The sequence below is a fragment of the Homalodisca vitripennis genome, chromosome 7 (genome assembly GCF_021130785.1).
Source record: "Homalodisca vitripennis isolate AUS2020 chromosome 7, UT_GWSS_2.1, whole genome shotgun sequence".
Taxonomy (NCBI): Eukaryota; Metazoa; Arthropoda; class Insecta; order Hemiptera; family Cicadellidae; genus Homalodisca; species Homalodisca vitripennis.
Window position 1 is genome coordinate 121,856,722 of NC_060213.1, and position 16,583 is coordinate 121,873,304.

General features: G+C 32.6%; 1 protein-coding gene across 1 annotated transcript in view; it reads left to right on the forward strand.

Moving 5' to 3' along the window:
- LOC124366870 overlaps window positions 1–16,583 on the forward strand; it is a 53,152-nt gene that overhangs the window by 3,024 nt on the left and 33,545 nt on the right. The window contains exons 2-4 of the mRNA XM_046823469.1: window positions 6,194–7,399; window positions 9,999–10,134; window positions 13,883–14,025. Coding sequence (XP_046679425.1) covers window positions 6,218–7,399; window positions 9,999–10,134; window positions 13,883–14,025 — 1,461 coding nt within the window. The 5' untranslated portion in view covers window positions 6,194–6,217. The remainder of the gene's footprint in view (window positions 1–6,193; window positions 7,400–9,998; window positions 10,135–13,882; window positions 14,026–16,583) is intronic.

Here is a 16,583-nt window from a genome sequence, read left to right on the forward strand (position 1 = left end):
TTGATAGTTTTATTCTGATACCTCAAAATCTATCCCATTCTACCAAAAAGATGCTTTTACCGCGTTAGTTTAGTTATTTATGTTTAGATCGCGTTTTAAACAATTTAGTTTAAATACAAAATTAACATTTTACCGATTCTAGAAAACGAATTAAAATATACAATTTAATTAATACTTACAATAAGTACAATTGTTTTGAGCCGTAATTCTTATTAATGAATATATAAAAATAAATTAAAGTACTTTGTGAACAAAGTACTACTTCAAATGTATTTGATGGATCGGTTTCTACTAAGTTTTACTCAAAATTGAATTTAAAACTTTTATATCTGATTAGGATAATGTTTAATGAAACTTTAGTAGCTTGTATGCGCAAGCAATTATTGCACACACATACTTAGGTTTATCTATCACAAAGCTTAATAAGGTGCAGATGGTTTGGTTCTTAGTATTGATTATTTTACGCCGGTAGTTCCTACCCGCTTCTTACGGGAGAAAATATAAATACTATTAAATATACTAGTAATATACGAATATTAATATAATTAAATATAATTAATATATATATTAAATATACTATAATATTATATAGGATGCATATAATGAATGCATCATAATATTTCACAACAATATTATTGGCTTTTAGAATCTTTGATAACTAAAACTTACTTTTTAACTTAAGACATTTTAATAGATTTTGTAGCAATATTTATTTATATTTTACTGCAATACAATTTAAAGAATTTAAATAATCTCATTAACTTATTGTCTTTTTTGGAACTTTTGGCTAATTGGTAACCAGAAAAAAGGTGTTTTAAATTTAAGGAAGAATGAATACGTAAATGCATTCCTCATTTAGAGGAACAAAATAATTTATTTAAAATATTTCTGTATTTTTATGCACTCAATAAAAGTGTAAAGTCCATTTTATATAAAGGAAAATATACCTACAATGTTCAGAGTCACTCAAAAAGTCAACTTACTTATAAAATACTGTTTATATTTTAGTATTTTGTCCTTCCGTTCATCATGAAAAATAAATGCATTTCAGCAAACACAAAAAGTTTATAATTTATATTGCTTATGATATCACATTATGATATCTCAGATACCAAAAAGTTGTAGCTAAAGTCGGGGTTTTAGCCATAACAGTAACAAAAAAGCGCAATATCCTTTTGAAAGTATGTTACGAATGCTCCTGTCTCCGAGTTATTGTGTTGTTGGAGTTATGATCTGTTACCAAACTCAGGGTTTGTGGTTTTTGGAGTCACGAGCTGTAACTGAAGTAAGAGTTATGATATGTTACCAAACTGAAGTGTAGTGCTGTTTGGAGCCATCATCTGTAACTGCAGTAAGAGTTATGATATGTTACCAAACTGAAGTGTAGTGCTGTTTGGAGTCACGATCTGTTACTGAAGTAAGAGTTATGATATGTTACCAAACTGAAGTGTTGTGCTGTTTGGAGTCACGATCTCTAACTGCAGTAAGAGTTATGATATGTTACCAAACTGAAGTGTTGTGCTGTTTGGAGTCACTTTCTCTAACTGCAGTAAGAGTTATGATATTTTACCAAACTGAAGTGTTGTGCTGTTTGGAGTCACTTTCTCTAACTGCAGTAAGAGTTATGATATGTTACCAAACTGAAGTGTTGTGCTGTTTGGAGTCACGATCTCTAACTGCAGTAAGAGTTATGATATGTTACCAAACTGAAGTGTTGTGCTGTTTGGAGTCACGATCTCTAACTGCAGTAAGAGTTATGATATGTTACCAAACTGAAGTGTTGTGCTGTTTGGAGTCACGATCTCTAACTGCAGTAAGAGTTATGATATGTTACCAAACTGAAGTGTTGTGCTGTTTGGAGTCACGATCTCTAACTGCAGTAAGAGTTATGATATGTTACCAAACTGAAGTATTGTGCTGTTTGGAGTCACGGTCTGTTACTGCAGTATACCTTTCACGATACTGGTTCATGTCTGTAACGTGTCTATAGTAGGATTATCTTCTATAAACCAATTACAACTATTTTTGTTTTAGTATAAGAGCGATCAATTGTGTTCTGAACTAATAACCCTTTATTTTAAGAATGCACAAGTTCCAATGGAATTCAATAATTAAACTCAGTATAAAATAATAGTAATTTTAATAAAATTTAAAATCAATAATACAGCAACGCCAAGCTATCTTTTTTACTTTGAATTTATTCTCAATTATTTCATATTTTTAACCCATCAAAAGTTCACAAGACCAGTCTTAAATTTAACAATCAATCAATCATTCAATAATTGTCTCCTTCAAGTTCTCAGTGGTAATGTTTTCAACACAAACTCAAAATAAAAATCTTCATTAAACTTCAAAATAAAATAATCTTCTTCTAATATAAAATGAAACAAATAATAAAATAAGACTTCTTCTCAAAATAAAAATAAAACAAATTAAGGTAATATTAATATTTAATATATGAACAAAGACAATGTCCAACCAGTTAAACTCAAAATTGTATCAATTTCAAACTACTTATTTTCTGTAAATTTCCAATTTACAAATTATTGAATTATCCAGAATTGTCTGCTTGGCTTTGAATGTTAAATTTAGGAACTTGTTAAAATATATATAGAATATCAGAACATTAAATAAATTTTCTTTTTTAGTAGACTATTCCTGATTAAACCAAATTGAACAGGAAAATATCATCAAGTAATTTTCTATTTCAATATTAAATTTCACAGTACCTCACACATCTGCTGAAGACTTCACCAAGTAACCAAAATGACTATTATAGATTAATTAATTTGAACTTGAGACTTTAAATTTTGAAAAGAAATTTTAATCTTAAACTCAACCTTCTTCCCGAAACATCAATACGGCAAGAGTAGGCTATCACTTTACACGACTTCTCTCTCTCTGAGCACACAGCAAAGAATCTACTGAAAACGTGGTTGAATCCACCGGAAGGATCTATAAATCCCTCCCACCATCTAATCAACCTATCATTGGACAATCAAAATTGAGCAAACAAAATGTCTGAATTGGATGGTACCTATCCAACCCAGACCTGTAACCTATGCTCAATACCTAGATACAAAAGGAAGCTTATAGCATTCCTCGAACCCGAATCGACAAGAAATTCAGCACTGCTGGAAGGATCACAATCTTACAATTCACTTATTATATTAATTCACAATTCTCTTAATTAAAATATAAAGATTCCTATAAATAATTAAATAATATAGGAAGCATCCTATATCCTCCCTACCTTCAATGCTAGAAGCAAGGCTTCTAGCAATAATAAGGACAAACTACTAACATCAATTAGCAAGGGGCTTTAGTAATAATGAGGACAAACTACTAACATCAATTAGCAAGGGACTTTAGATCTCACATACCTTTTAACAGAAAGTTAAAGAAAATCTTTATACAATATTCACCTTACAAAGTTCAACCTTAAATATCCATTAAACAAAGCAGATCAAAGAACAGTTACTTCCTACAATATGTTTACTTACAGTTATCTACAATATGTTTACCTAATTACCTACAATAAAAACAAGTAAAATTCAATTAAAGCTCAGAATATGCAAATTAGTACATCATCAATAAAGGTTACATTTTAAAACACTAAGTTAATTCTCTAAACATTCTTCAATTGAAAACCATAATTTATTCTGTTAATTTAATTACACTACGTCAAAACAATCAATATGTTAGAATGACTATAATCTTGATACCTAACAGATTCAGCTATATATATAAATCAAATATTTACATTTAATGTTTGGTTAAGTCCAAAACTGATGAACATATGTTTACAAACAAAGTTTAAAATGTAAACAAACAAGAACGATTAATGAATCTCAACTATCTATACAATCTTCTTAACATCAATTAGAGTATTAAAATATTATTTATTGTTACAAATCTTTGAATACTAAAACCTTAATTCTCCTAGTTTGTTTCATACCTTAAAGGCACATAAAGTATAATAACCTGTTTTGAATTTATTATCATTAAGGCAAAGGTTTAAAAGATCCTTAAAACTAATTATTTAATTATAACAAATTTACTTTAACAATCAATAAACATTACTCAGTACTTAAACAATTGATTAATTTTGAAATGAATTTAAGCAAATACAATGATTCAATATACAAATGATGCAAATACAATAATGTTTTATATTTATTATCATTAAATCAAAATTTTAAAAGATCTTTGAAAGTAATTATTTAATTATTACAACTTTAGTTTAACAATCAATAAAATATTAGTCATTTTAATAAAATTTAAAATCAATAATACAGCAACGCCAAGCTATCTTTTTTACTTTGAATTTATTCTCAATTATTTCATATTTTTAACCCATCAAAAGTTCACAAGTCTTAAAATTAACAATCAATCAATCATTCAATAATTGTCTCCTTCAAGTTCTCAGTGCTAATGTTTTCAACACACACTCAAAATAAAAATCTTCATTAAACTTCAAAATAAAATAATCTTCTTCTAATACAAAATGAAACTGCTGGAAGGATCACAATCTTACAATTCACTTATTATATTAATTCACAATTCTCTTAATTAAAATATAAAGATTCCTATAAACAATTAAATAATATAGGAAGCATCCTATAATGTCTTAACAAAGTTAACATCTAGAAAAATTACTTTCCAATCGAAATTACAGGTTGAATGCAAAGCGTAGTGACTTACAAGGGTCAGTAGTTCAGACTCCTTAAATATACTAAGAAACATTTCTGGTTCAAATATATGAATAAAATTGATATAGTGTATTTTCGGGATAAACCTATTTTAAGTATTTTGTCCAGTTGAATTGTAAGACTCACACTATATCCTAAGTAGTAAGGATGTATTAGCCTTCTTAAAACTTGTTAAGCACAATACCTGGCCAAATTACGAAAATTGTACTGACAAAAACTTTTACTATTCGAAGCTCCTCGTCATATCCACATTGATCAAGTAGATCTTCAAAAATTTAATGGGGTCTAATTCCGACTTTTATTGTCCGTCCTAATCGGACAATATTTTATCTTTCCAAATTTTAAAATATTTATGACAGTGTTTTGGGTTTATTTAATTTTGTTTTGGTTAATTTCTGACAATATTTAATTGACTGGAACAAAATATTCCAATTAGTTCTGGGTTAATTTAAAATTCAGTTTAAAATCATTAATACTGGCATTCTTGTTCAATTTAAAGTATATAACTCATTCTTAAAATTTGTGACAGACAGACATACAGACAACCACATAACAAAAGAAATATTTGCAACCTCCTGGCAGAAGAAAAGAAATTGTGTTAGCCTTCGGAGTGATTTAGGCTTCGTGATGCAAAAAATAAAAGGTATAATAATTTTCTTTTTATTCTTGTAATGTTTGGCAAGAAGGGATACCGTTTTACAAAAGAAAAACAATTTTATTCAAGCAAAAACTATAATGTCAAATTCAAAATGTTTGTAATGCTAAGGTACTGCGAGCGTGTCATTTAGCGCTTTCCAAGAATGGTCTTCAAGTTTCTAGATGCGAAGATAAATGCAATTTTAGGAAGTCAGTTAGTTTAATCCACAACCCTACTCGCGCAACTTTTGTTACGAATTTAATGTTCATAATTGAGCTAAGAAACAGTTGACAAATCCTTCTCTTGAAGATCTCTATTAGTCCGTTTCACGCTATGGGTGGTGGAGAAGTAATTTATGAATATAATATAATAGATTCGTCCTGTTATGGGAAGAATATACGTAACTCCATGTGTGACTGATTCTTATGACCTCATTTGGGTTAGCTACAAATGTAACGTTTATATAAAACATAAAATAAAAAAAAACATTATTCTCAAAGTAAAAAATAAAGCCACACAGTATAAATAAGTCCATAAACAGTTATAAAATAACCCCTTCATACCAACGTATATTTCGTCTTTTGCATAAAAGTTCAGCTTTATATGACAGCGCAATAAAATAACAGAGCGAAGGGACTGCACTGCACAAACGTTAAGAGCCAATTTCACGGCTTTGATTCACAATTACTCTTTGATTTAAAGTAAAACAGAGGTTGGGCCTCAAAGGAAGGTTGTTATACGGCAGTTGAATTTTTCCTTTTATCTTTAATAACTTACAAGTTTAGAAAAATCTGTTTGTTAACATACTTTAGTTATTTATTTTAATGTTGTATTTGTGTTTCAGAGCCATGTAACCAGATGAAGTAAGATGCTACAGGCAAGAATGTATTGTCCAATGCTACTCGTGTTGCTAAGCTATGTCTCGCCCTCGGACAACCTTGGTCCTTTACTCCAAGACAAGGTATTCAACACGCCCTCTAAGGCGGGGCTGGGGACCTCTCAACATTCTGGCTTCCCTGGACAGCACGGGGCCAATGACCGGATAAATCGGTGGATGCTACAAGAAACATCCACACTTCCAAGTCTAGAGGAGCAGAAGATAAGTTTTGAATATTTCCTGAACCAGCTGGAAGACAGTACAGATTTATATTCTAATAAAGTGAATAAAATCAGTGCAAACGACGAAACAACTTTTAGACCAAGTCAATATGAGGAGAAGTCAAAAGAAAACAACAACTATAAAGTTGATCATTTGACTTTTCCGGACTTTCCGAGTACTCGTAGAAAACCCACGTTTGAGAACTCGGAAAACTCAAATAAAAACGGAAAACTTCCTGAGACAGTTAGCAGCCGATCATTAAACAGTTTGTTTGAGCCGAGTGTTGTAAGAAACGGTCGCTCCTCAATTAGTTCACAGTCATCCTTATTATTAATAAATTCGTTAAAACGCATCGCCAGAGAGACAGTCGAGGCACCGACAAGAGAAGAGTTAAATTGCCAAAGTACACAAAATCATGAAAGGCTTGGAACATTAAAATCAGATGATAATTTATTCATATCTTCACTTAGACACACTTTTATTCCCACGTCCCATTTACGTAGCTCAATGGACGCTAATCCAAATAAGAATCGTACACCTCTTGTAATAGAAGAAAAAGAACCGATACAGAATAAAGATGTCCTTGAAAGCTCATCAAGTACGAAGAGAATTTATCTTTTTAAAAATTCCAAAGTATGTTCAATTTCTGACCTTAAAGAATCACCCGAGTTCTCACCCTCTCCAGTAGACAACATGATTCAGAAAGACTTCCTCCGGAGAGGAAAACGGGAGGCGACCAAGGTCAACTTTAAACCGTCAACGCCGGACCCTGTCAGCTTCCTTCCGGACTGGGCAGAATTCGCAGCTGACTCAAGCTCCGTGAAAGGTGGCTGGCCGGTACGGCGGGTCTGTGAGTTGCCCGGGGAGCTTCTTCTCGGCGGACTGGTCATGGTGCATGAGCGTTCAGACACTGTCACCTGTGGTCCAGTCATGCCCCAAGGAGGCATTCAGGTACATGTCGATTTCTTCTCTTTCTCTCTGATTAGGTTTTAGTTTTTAAAAGAACCAAAAGATAAATAGGCAACATTAGGTTTTTTATAGCTGCCCTAACTTGTATTCCAAAGAATCTATCAGAATCTCTCGCATTTAACACCATCAAGGGTACCATGAAGTGTTCAATATATCCAAGATGATCAATAGAGGTATTTTGGGGTTCAGACACTTTCACCTGTGGTCCACTTATGCCCCAAGGAGGCATTCAGGTGCATGTCGATTGGTTCTCTTTCTCTCTCTGTTTAAGTTTGAATTTTAAAAAGAGTCAAGAGAAAAATAGGCAACCTTAGGGTTTTTCCTAGCTATCTGAATTTGTATTCCAAAGATTCAAACAACAAGGGTATCATGAATTGTAATATATCCAAGATGTTCAATAGAGATATTTTGGGGTTCAGAAATTGTCACCTGTGGGCTCATCATGCCCCTACGAAGTATTCAGGCACATGTCGATAGTTTCAATTTCTCTCTAAGTTTTAATTTTTTAAAGAATCAAGGGATAAACTGGCAACCTTAAGTTTTTTCTAGCTGTATTCCAACTACGTGTATTCCAAAGACCCAACAGGGTACCATGAAGTGTAATATATCCAAAATGTTCAATAGAGATATTTTGGGGTTCAGACACTGTCACCTGTGGTCCAGTCATGCCCCAAGGAGGCATTCAGGTACATTTGGTTCTCTTTCTCTCGAATTAAGTTTTAATTTTTAAAAGAATCAGGAATTATTTCGGCAACCTCAAAGTGTTTCTAACCGTCCGAACTTGTATTCCAAAGACCCAATCTGAATCTTTTCGGATTTAACACCAACAGGGTACCGTGAAGTGTAATATATCCAATATGTTCAATAGAGATATTTGGGATTCATACACTGTCACCTGTGGTCCAGTCATGCCCCAAGCAGGCATTCAGGTACATGTCGATTTGTTCTCTTTCTCTCTGATTAAGTTTCAGTTTCTAAAAGAACCAAGAGATAAATAGGCAACCTTAGGTTTTTCCTAGCTATCTGAATTAGTATTTCAAAGATTCAAACAACAAGGGTATCATGAAGTGTAATATACCCAAGATGTTCAATAAAGATACGAGTATTTTGGGGATCAGTCACTGTCACCTGTGGGCCAGTCATGCCCCAAGGAGGCATTCAGTTACATGTTGATTGTTTTCTCTCTTTCCATCTCTGATTGAGTTTTGTTTTTAAAGAATCAAGATGAAAATTGGTAACCTTAGGTTTAATTTAGCTGTACGTACTTGGATTCCAAAGACTCTACCAGAAGCTTTTCAGATTAATTCCAACAAAGATATTATGAAATATAATCTTTCCATGAGGTTCAATTAAAATTTTTCCAAAATTCTTGATTTTCCTAATAGCAAATGCAGAAAACGTATACAATTTAATGGTAAAATTTGTACTAAAACCCAAAGTTGATATTGACTTCTATGGTACATTTATGGAATATTGCAATGACTATGGATACTGATAAGCTCAGGGAATAACTAATATTTGAATCATTCATTCCGATTATAAGTACATAGTTTAATGTTGTCCAGTAATATGTTTTTGCCAGTGTGTCGTATACTAAATTTTCAGCAGTATTGTTGGTATTAAGGCCATTTGGCTGTCCATGTCGTATTTTCCTTCACGGTATGAAATAGGCCTCAAACCTTTGAAGAGTCGTTGTTGGGGTAGCTCAAAATGTCGCAAATATTTCCTTTATACGTTCGCTTACTGTATGTTTAAGATAAGATTATCAACTTGCATTTCTCCTGATTCCCCAGTATCCAGGCCAAATTCCCTCCGAAGTCAGTGAAAGCGATTTTCCACAGAGATCACCCATTAGGTTTTCAAATCAAATGATTCCGAGGGTGGTAGATTGAGCCTGAACCCATCATTCGGAACCTTATTTGCAAGGTTGAACTACTTATTTTTGTTAGTTTCGTCCACTACTATATCATTGGGCATCTGGATTGTTTCTTGATAAATTTAAATATTTTACACACTTTTGTCAATATACATAGTTCTTTCAACAATATTGCCACCAACATGTGTTGTTGTTGTTAATTTTAAGTACTGTATATATATAAATTAAATTTGTGTAAATGGCAATAGCCGAATTTAATTTCAATAAACATTGAATCACAAAAAGTACTTGCTCCGCCGTGACTCGAATCCGGATCTCTCACTTGCCGGGTGAATCTGCTACCATTACACCACAGAGCCCTTACTTTTTACGATTTAGTTATTTTATATTTGGCCGTATCTGTCACATATGCATTTAAATACCCAAACTAACCTATGACCGGAAGACCCACCACATACCTGTTAAACTACTTTTATTTACATTAATTAAATTTGTATATATTTAACTAGTAGATATAAATATTTTTATGTACACGGAACCCTATTCTACATTTAATAGTTTTAGAATCTATAAAAAAAACAGCTGTTCCCTTAAATTGCTCTAGGAACTCAGACTACAGAACAATAACTACTATGGATAGATTGTTAGTTACAGTATTGTTATAAATGACTTGTTTAAAGTTTGCAACAAAAGTACTGATTGTAGGCGCTGGAAACGATGCTATATACTCTTGACGTGATCAACAGTCGACACCAACTCCCCTTCACCTTGGGAGCGCACATCCTGGACGATTGTGACAAGGACACGTATGGTTTGGAGATGGCCGTCGACTTCATCAAAGGTCAGCTCCTGCAGGATAATAAAGAATTGAGAGTTTGCATTTTTTAAATAGTCAGAACAAAACATTCATTATGCGATTTAATCATAAAACGCAATCATTATGGTTATAACATAGACGTCAGCATTGTACACGGATATTGTTGCGATGCTGGTAAAATACAGCTGACGATAAACAGCGCCATAGCCGAGGAGATAGTTATGGATGTTATAGCCCTTCAATAGATCTCTTATGGAAACCTTGAGAATGCAAGAAATGTGATAAAAGTCTAAAAAGTATCCTACATAACTAATCCTCACTGTAAGTAATAAAACAGTTCCAACCGGCTAATGTATCTTTGAAATAACTCACATTCATGTCCAGACATATTGTAGTCTGCATTCATAATGTAGTTTTAATAATCAATGTTTTATTTTTATAAAGTAATAAAATAATATGGTTTTAGTGATTTTTCACTGAAGCAAGTCGAAACACTGTAGAATATTAAAAAAAATTAAACCTAGTTGTAGCCACGTGTTGGGTTAGTTATCCACCTGAGGAAGGGGTCAAATTACAGATCTTGAAACGTAGTGTAACTGCTTTGTTATATCACCGAACTATGGATAAGTCAAAACTTAAGTCAAAAAGGTTAACGATATTACAAATATGTATTTATAACTTGTAGCAATGGTGATTTTGATTATCTGGGCCGTATTAACGAATTATTCGTCCGTGCATACCAAATTATAATTATTTTCGTACTGTACAGCCACGAGATGAAAATTAATTAATAAATTTGGCCAAAAAACGCGATGTTATAACTAAAATAACTCGGAGTATTGCGCTCTTACTCCTCCCACGAGAGCAGCTGGGCAAGCACTTTATGTACATGGCTCTGAATTTCCATAACACTTCAAGTAAATGAGGCAACACGTCTTTGTAACCAAAATATATTTCATTTTTCAGCACACAAACGTCCATAGCCTTTCAGACGGCGTTGACGGCTATTAACGACTTACCATTAATAAAGCAAAGTCTCAGGTGGGATCTTGGAATATCTTGGAGAGAAAATATTCAGATTTATTATGCAAGGAAGTTTAAGTATAAGTGTGTGGAAAACTTGAATTTAAGAACAAGTCCATGATTTGTATTTTAGGTTATGCTTGTGCAACAGATTTTTGGTTGGAAAAGTATTTTATAGTTTTTAATTCCTAAAGCCCCGTGAGTAACTTCTCTTAAGGACAGAACAAGCAGACAGACTATTTTCAAAAGTCCAGGAGGAATCACAGGCCAATAAATTAGAAAATTTAAGTAATATTGTCAACAAATCCAAATAATAATAGTTGAAGACAAAAAACGAGAAATTTCTATCGTGAGTACATAAGTTATAGTATTGTGTAATGAAATGTCTTTTATTGATTTTAAACAAGAAAATTAATGTTTTTAACTATTTAAAAAGAATAAAAGTATTTTTTGTACATTTTACTTAGGAAAATTTAAATAAAAAACCACAACATTCCTTCAGCCATCTGACATATTCATACTGAAAATTTCAAATTTTATCTTCAGCAGTTTTCATTTAGGCCTCATTATAAGATGTCCAAAAATTCTGCTCAAATTACCACCACACCTCGTTGAATATTAAATTTTGATCTCTTTAGAATTTAAATTTAATGTTAAAAAGATGATACACTCAATATCTGTGAAAAACTATCCCAATTGAAAACCAATAGCATCATTTTAAAGGTAGCAGTAGTAAATTAGGTATTAAACTTGCGTAGTCACTTGAATTTCATCATCCGATTAATACTCATATGATAACAATTAAGAGTCAATACACTCAATAAAAAAATTGTATATGCACCCTGCACATTGAATAGATGCATTATGTATGCCTCTAGGTTAGCTCACGTGTGAGACAATATCGGGCTGTTATCCATATAAACATCCAGCGCATATCCTTCACAGCAGTAAAACCGGATGTCGTATACTCATGTTATGGTTACTGGCCTTGTACATCATCCACGTCTTCTCTATCATTTATCCAGCTTCCCCATTACCGGAAGTAATATATTTTTCGTTCTCTTGAAATGTTATTATTTATTTAATTTTTAATAGTACCCCTTTGATAAACTTTAAAAGCCCAGCTTTTGCATCACCGATTTTGAGATATGAGTTTTTTTACACTCATGGACTAAATAAATCGAGATAGTATATGTTCATAAATTATAAGATAAGTTCATATTGACTTTTTTGCTTATTTTTTGTCTACTGTCAACCTCTCACGTAACACCTTGTATATCCTAAATATCCAGTTTTAAGTAGTTGCGTTATTACTCTGTAACACTAACGGTGGTCCATATTATTGAGTTAGTTTGATAATTTTCATTCAATATTGAGTAGACAGCCCAGGTCAATGTGATTTATTAAAATGAAGAAATATTTTATAATTTAAGTACCGTTTTAGGAGGAATTAGAGAAAAGGACAAATAATATCAGGATAACCCACACAGTTATTTATTACGTAATTAATTTGAATTAAAGTTAATATATAAATTTATAGTTCATTTATATATGCATTTGTATATAAGGGTAGTTTGTGTAAAAAATCTTGCTCTACATTCGATTACAGTAACGGATGGTCAAAATGTGTTACAGAGGGAAATTTTAAATTATTGTTTTGCCCATGAAGAGGTTAATTAAAGATAACCACATTGAAATATTTTAGATTCGTCTCGTAGATTATTTTACTGTTTTACTTGTACCAAATTAAGTGCTTTCTTATGTTTCTGAGTTCATATCATAAAACCTTTAGAACTGCTTGAAAATGACTATAGTACTTTTTAAAGTAAGATATGTGACAAAATAGTGACGAGGTCCAATGTTGATGTACAGATTTTCACTTACTAAATACTTATTATAAATTTGATATTTAAGGGTTAATAAACACTTCTGTTTGGTTTATTCCTCACTTTAAAATACTAAAAATAAGTTATACAGTTGATACGTTATCTATCTTTATTCCATAGTGTATTACGAGTATGATGATTTCCCCTGACGTACAAGTATATTCTAAACCCAAATCCAATTTCACCTTGGATATTGAGGTGGTGCAATTCGACGAAATCCAATCGTGACGTGTCAGTTGCGGATTTCTCCAGACATAATAAGGCGCGTAGGAGGTATTGGAGCAGTGATTTATTTAGATTAATAGGATTTTCTTCTTTCAACGTAGATTCCTTGCAGATATTCCTGAATCAAAATACACAGGATAAAGTATTTACATTGTCAGTAAAATATCATCGACACTTTAAAAAACCCATATAAATGACCGATTTTGAAAAATACTATACGTTAATTTATAAAATTCTTCTAGGAAATATTTCATAAGATATTTCAAGATTTTTAAATATATTGAAAATTAGAATTAAATTACGACTATGATGTCGGGATTTAGATTTCTAAGGTCATTAATAATCCCGAACCTTAGCATTTTGATTGCATTATTGCTTTATACCTCATTAAAGAGGCAAATCCAACATCCAAAAAGATGTTTACGATGAAATGTTATATGAATATGTCGGAAAATAAGAATATACCAATCTGAGGTTTCAGTACACTCTGATAAAACTACTAGTAAAAGGCAGTTAAAAATGGTTGTAATTTCAATAATTGTTATATGAGTTGAATTTGAACGAAAGAATTTTCAATGACAATAGAAATAACTTAGCAGGTACTTTCTTTCATCAATGATTCTGGTCTATATGTTCAGGTTCCATCAGTAACATAGACGACGCAGAATATCACTGTAACAAGACTCAGGTGCGGAAGGTGATCTCTGGTGTGGTGGGAGCAGCGTCCAGTGTCACCTCCATCCAGGTGGCCAACCTGTTGCGGCTCTTCAAGATTCCGCAGGTAAGATTCTTCATGCTCAGGTTCGATCAGTAACATAGACGACGCCGAATACCACTTTAACAAGACTCAGGTGCGAAAGGTGATCTCTGGTGTGGTGGGAGCAGCGTCCAGTGTCACCTCCATCCAGGTGGCTAACTTACTGCGTCTCTTCAATATTCCTCAGGTAAAATTCTTCATGCTCAGATTCCATTTGTAACATTGACGACGCCAAGTATCACTGTAACGAGATTCCTTCTTAAGACAATTCATACAATCGTTGAATTTTTGAAAGAACGATTTATCGTATTAAGAAAGTGAGTTCTCATCTAAATATAAGAAATTAACTAATATGAAATTGAAGCAAAACATATCTTCTACAAAATATCATCCAACATACTTAAATACTTTACGAATAAAATAATTAACGAACTTTTATGTCAATACGAGTGTAATAACATTGCACTTGCAGCGTGTAAATAAACTATATTTTTGTACACTATACTACAAAACTTCTACTACAATTGGAATCACAGAGGGTAGGAGAGCCCGAAAATTACAAAGCCTGACTAATTACTGATACGTTTATGTAAGCAATCATCAAATATCGACAACGTGAAATAGTAGTTGACAATGTTCAGAAAGCCACCAATTTCTCGGCAAAGGAACAACGAACATTGTAACTATTTGATTTATTTACTCCTATGGGAAAAAACTATTTCAGCTTCCTAGGCTCTCCTTAACTTGTGATATTTTGTTGGAGAGTGCCAAACTCTCTAATTCCTCCCTCCAACAGCTGGTTACCTTAGGTTAATTACATCACACATTCTGGGGGCTATAGACACGATTGCTATCACTATTGGAAAACACTATAAGTCATAGTCAAAAGTGGAAGACTGCTTCTTTATTCAGCACTGTTCACACAGACAGGTATATATCATCCAGAATTCCACTGGAGGATAGAACCGTTTATCAAACGTAAATTGTTGACGTATCGCTGCTCGTGAATTGTTTATACAACAGATCCTAAGGAAGGACACAATAGGGTCAAACCATTAATCTTCATACGTATTGTGAATGTCGGTAAACAATACAGGGTTTTTATGATATAACAGACAGATTAAAGAAAAAAGTTGTCATGTTTGAGAAATATGAAATAATTTGTTTGTGACTACATTTATGAAAAATTGAACAATTTTGCGGAGAATTTATTGTTCATCTCTATGGATACCAGATAATCCTCCACATAATATTAACGGTTATAGCTGCAGCCAAGCTTATTATTTGTGTTAAATTTACAGTACAACTCTCACATGGGTGTGCTTGCACTTGCTCCATGATAATTCCCTGTGATAATGTTTCCATTACTTTGCTTTCCTCTTTGATGTATAATAGAACATGCATTGATGTTATATTATCATCAATGGCTTTCCTAATTAAATTTTAACTTGAGAAAGCAAATCACATCCATAACACTTGTGATTTTAATGCACTCATTCAATTCCTAAGAACATACTATTTAGGAAAGTTGGGGGTATGTCAGGGAACTATCCTGAATCTTTTTTTATTTCTCCAGGAGCAACGTTCACGCCCTCTAAAAATATAACACAGACCTGTAGGGGGTATCAAATAAGGTGTTGATACCACTGTTAAAGACGGAGTCAAAATATTTGTCTGACATGATAAGTAAAATTTATGTTTTACATAAAGTAAGTAGTGGTAGTTTGCGTATGCGAACGGAGGTTACAGCAGATTGCACAAAAGTAGACCGATGATATTTAATGCGGCGTTGCCAAATCGCTCCCGATCACCAGCTGTTTCCGATATGGCGTGGCTATGGTCGTAGTGTACAGTCTGAGTTAAGGTAATAGCTGTATGTATTTATTTATTCCAACAGATTTAAACGCGAATCAGTAATTTGCCGTACCTTTAAAACTGGGAACACTGTTGCGCCGGTGGGTAGAGGGGGGATTCAGTTGCACAAGCAACCATCGGACTACTTTCGTACGGCTTGCTGTAGTTGGCCTTATATTGGAAATAAATTATACACAATTGACTTGTGAACACTTTCTTACTATTATTGATAGACTATTACCAAAATGTCAAAGGTTCTGTAAAAGGCACTCATCGCCTTTGTCTAGAAGTTTACTTCCTTCTCATTTTTTTATCAAGAGAGTCTAATTCTAAAAGAAGTCAAAAAAGTGTAGTCTAATAATACTAAAAATTAAATATATTGTGAACAATATGGCAATATTTATAACGCATCAGTCAGATTTGTTGATTAATGTGGTTGTATCCAAGTAAACATTTGTCTGTAATCTGATCTTTGATGTAGAGTAACTAGTTTGCCAAGTTACACTGGACAGTGATTTACAGGCTAGTTCCCTTGTTAGTTGTCCCTGCCATCCTGAAGACAAGGGTATATTGTGTCATTTACATTATTATTATTTTACATTATCTATAACCCTGAATTTCGGATTGACAAATAACAATAATATTATCGGAATTTAATAAAAATGAAAAGCTTCACAACAAAAATATTATTATTGGAGTGATTGATTTTAAATTTATTAAAAACAATA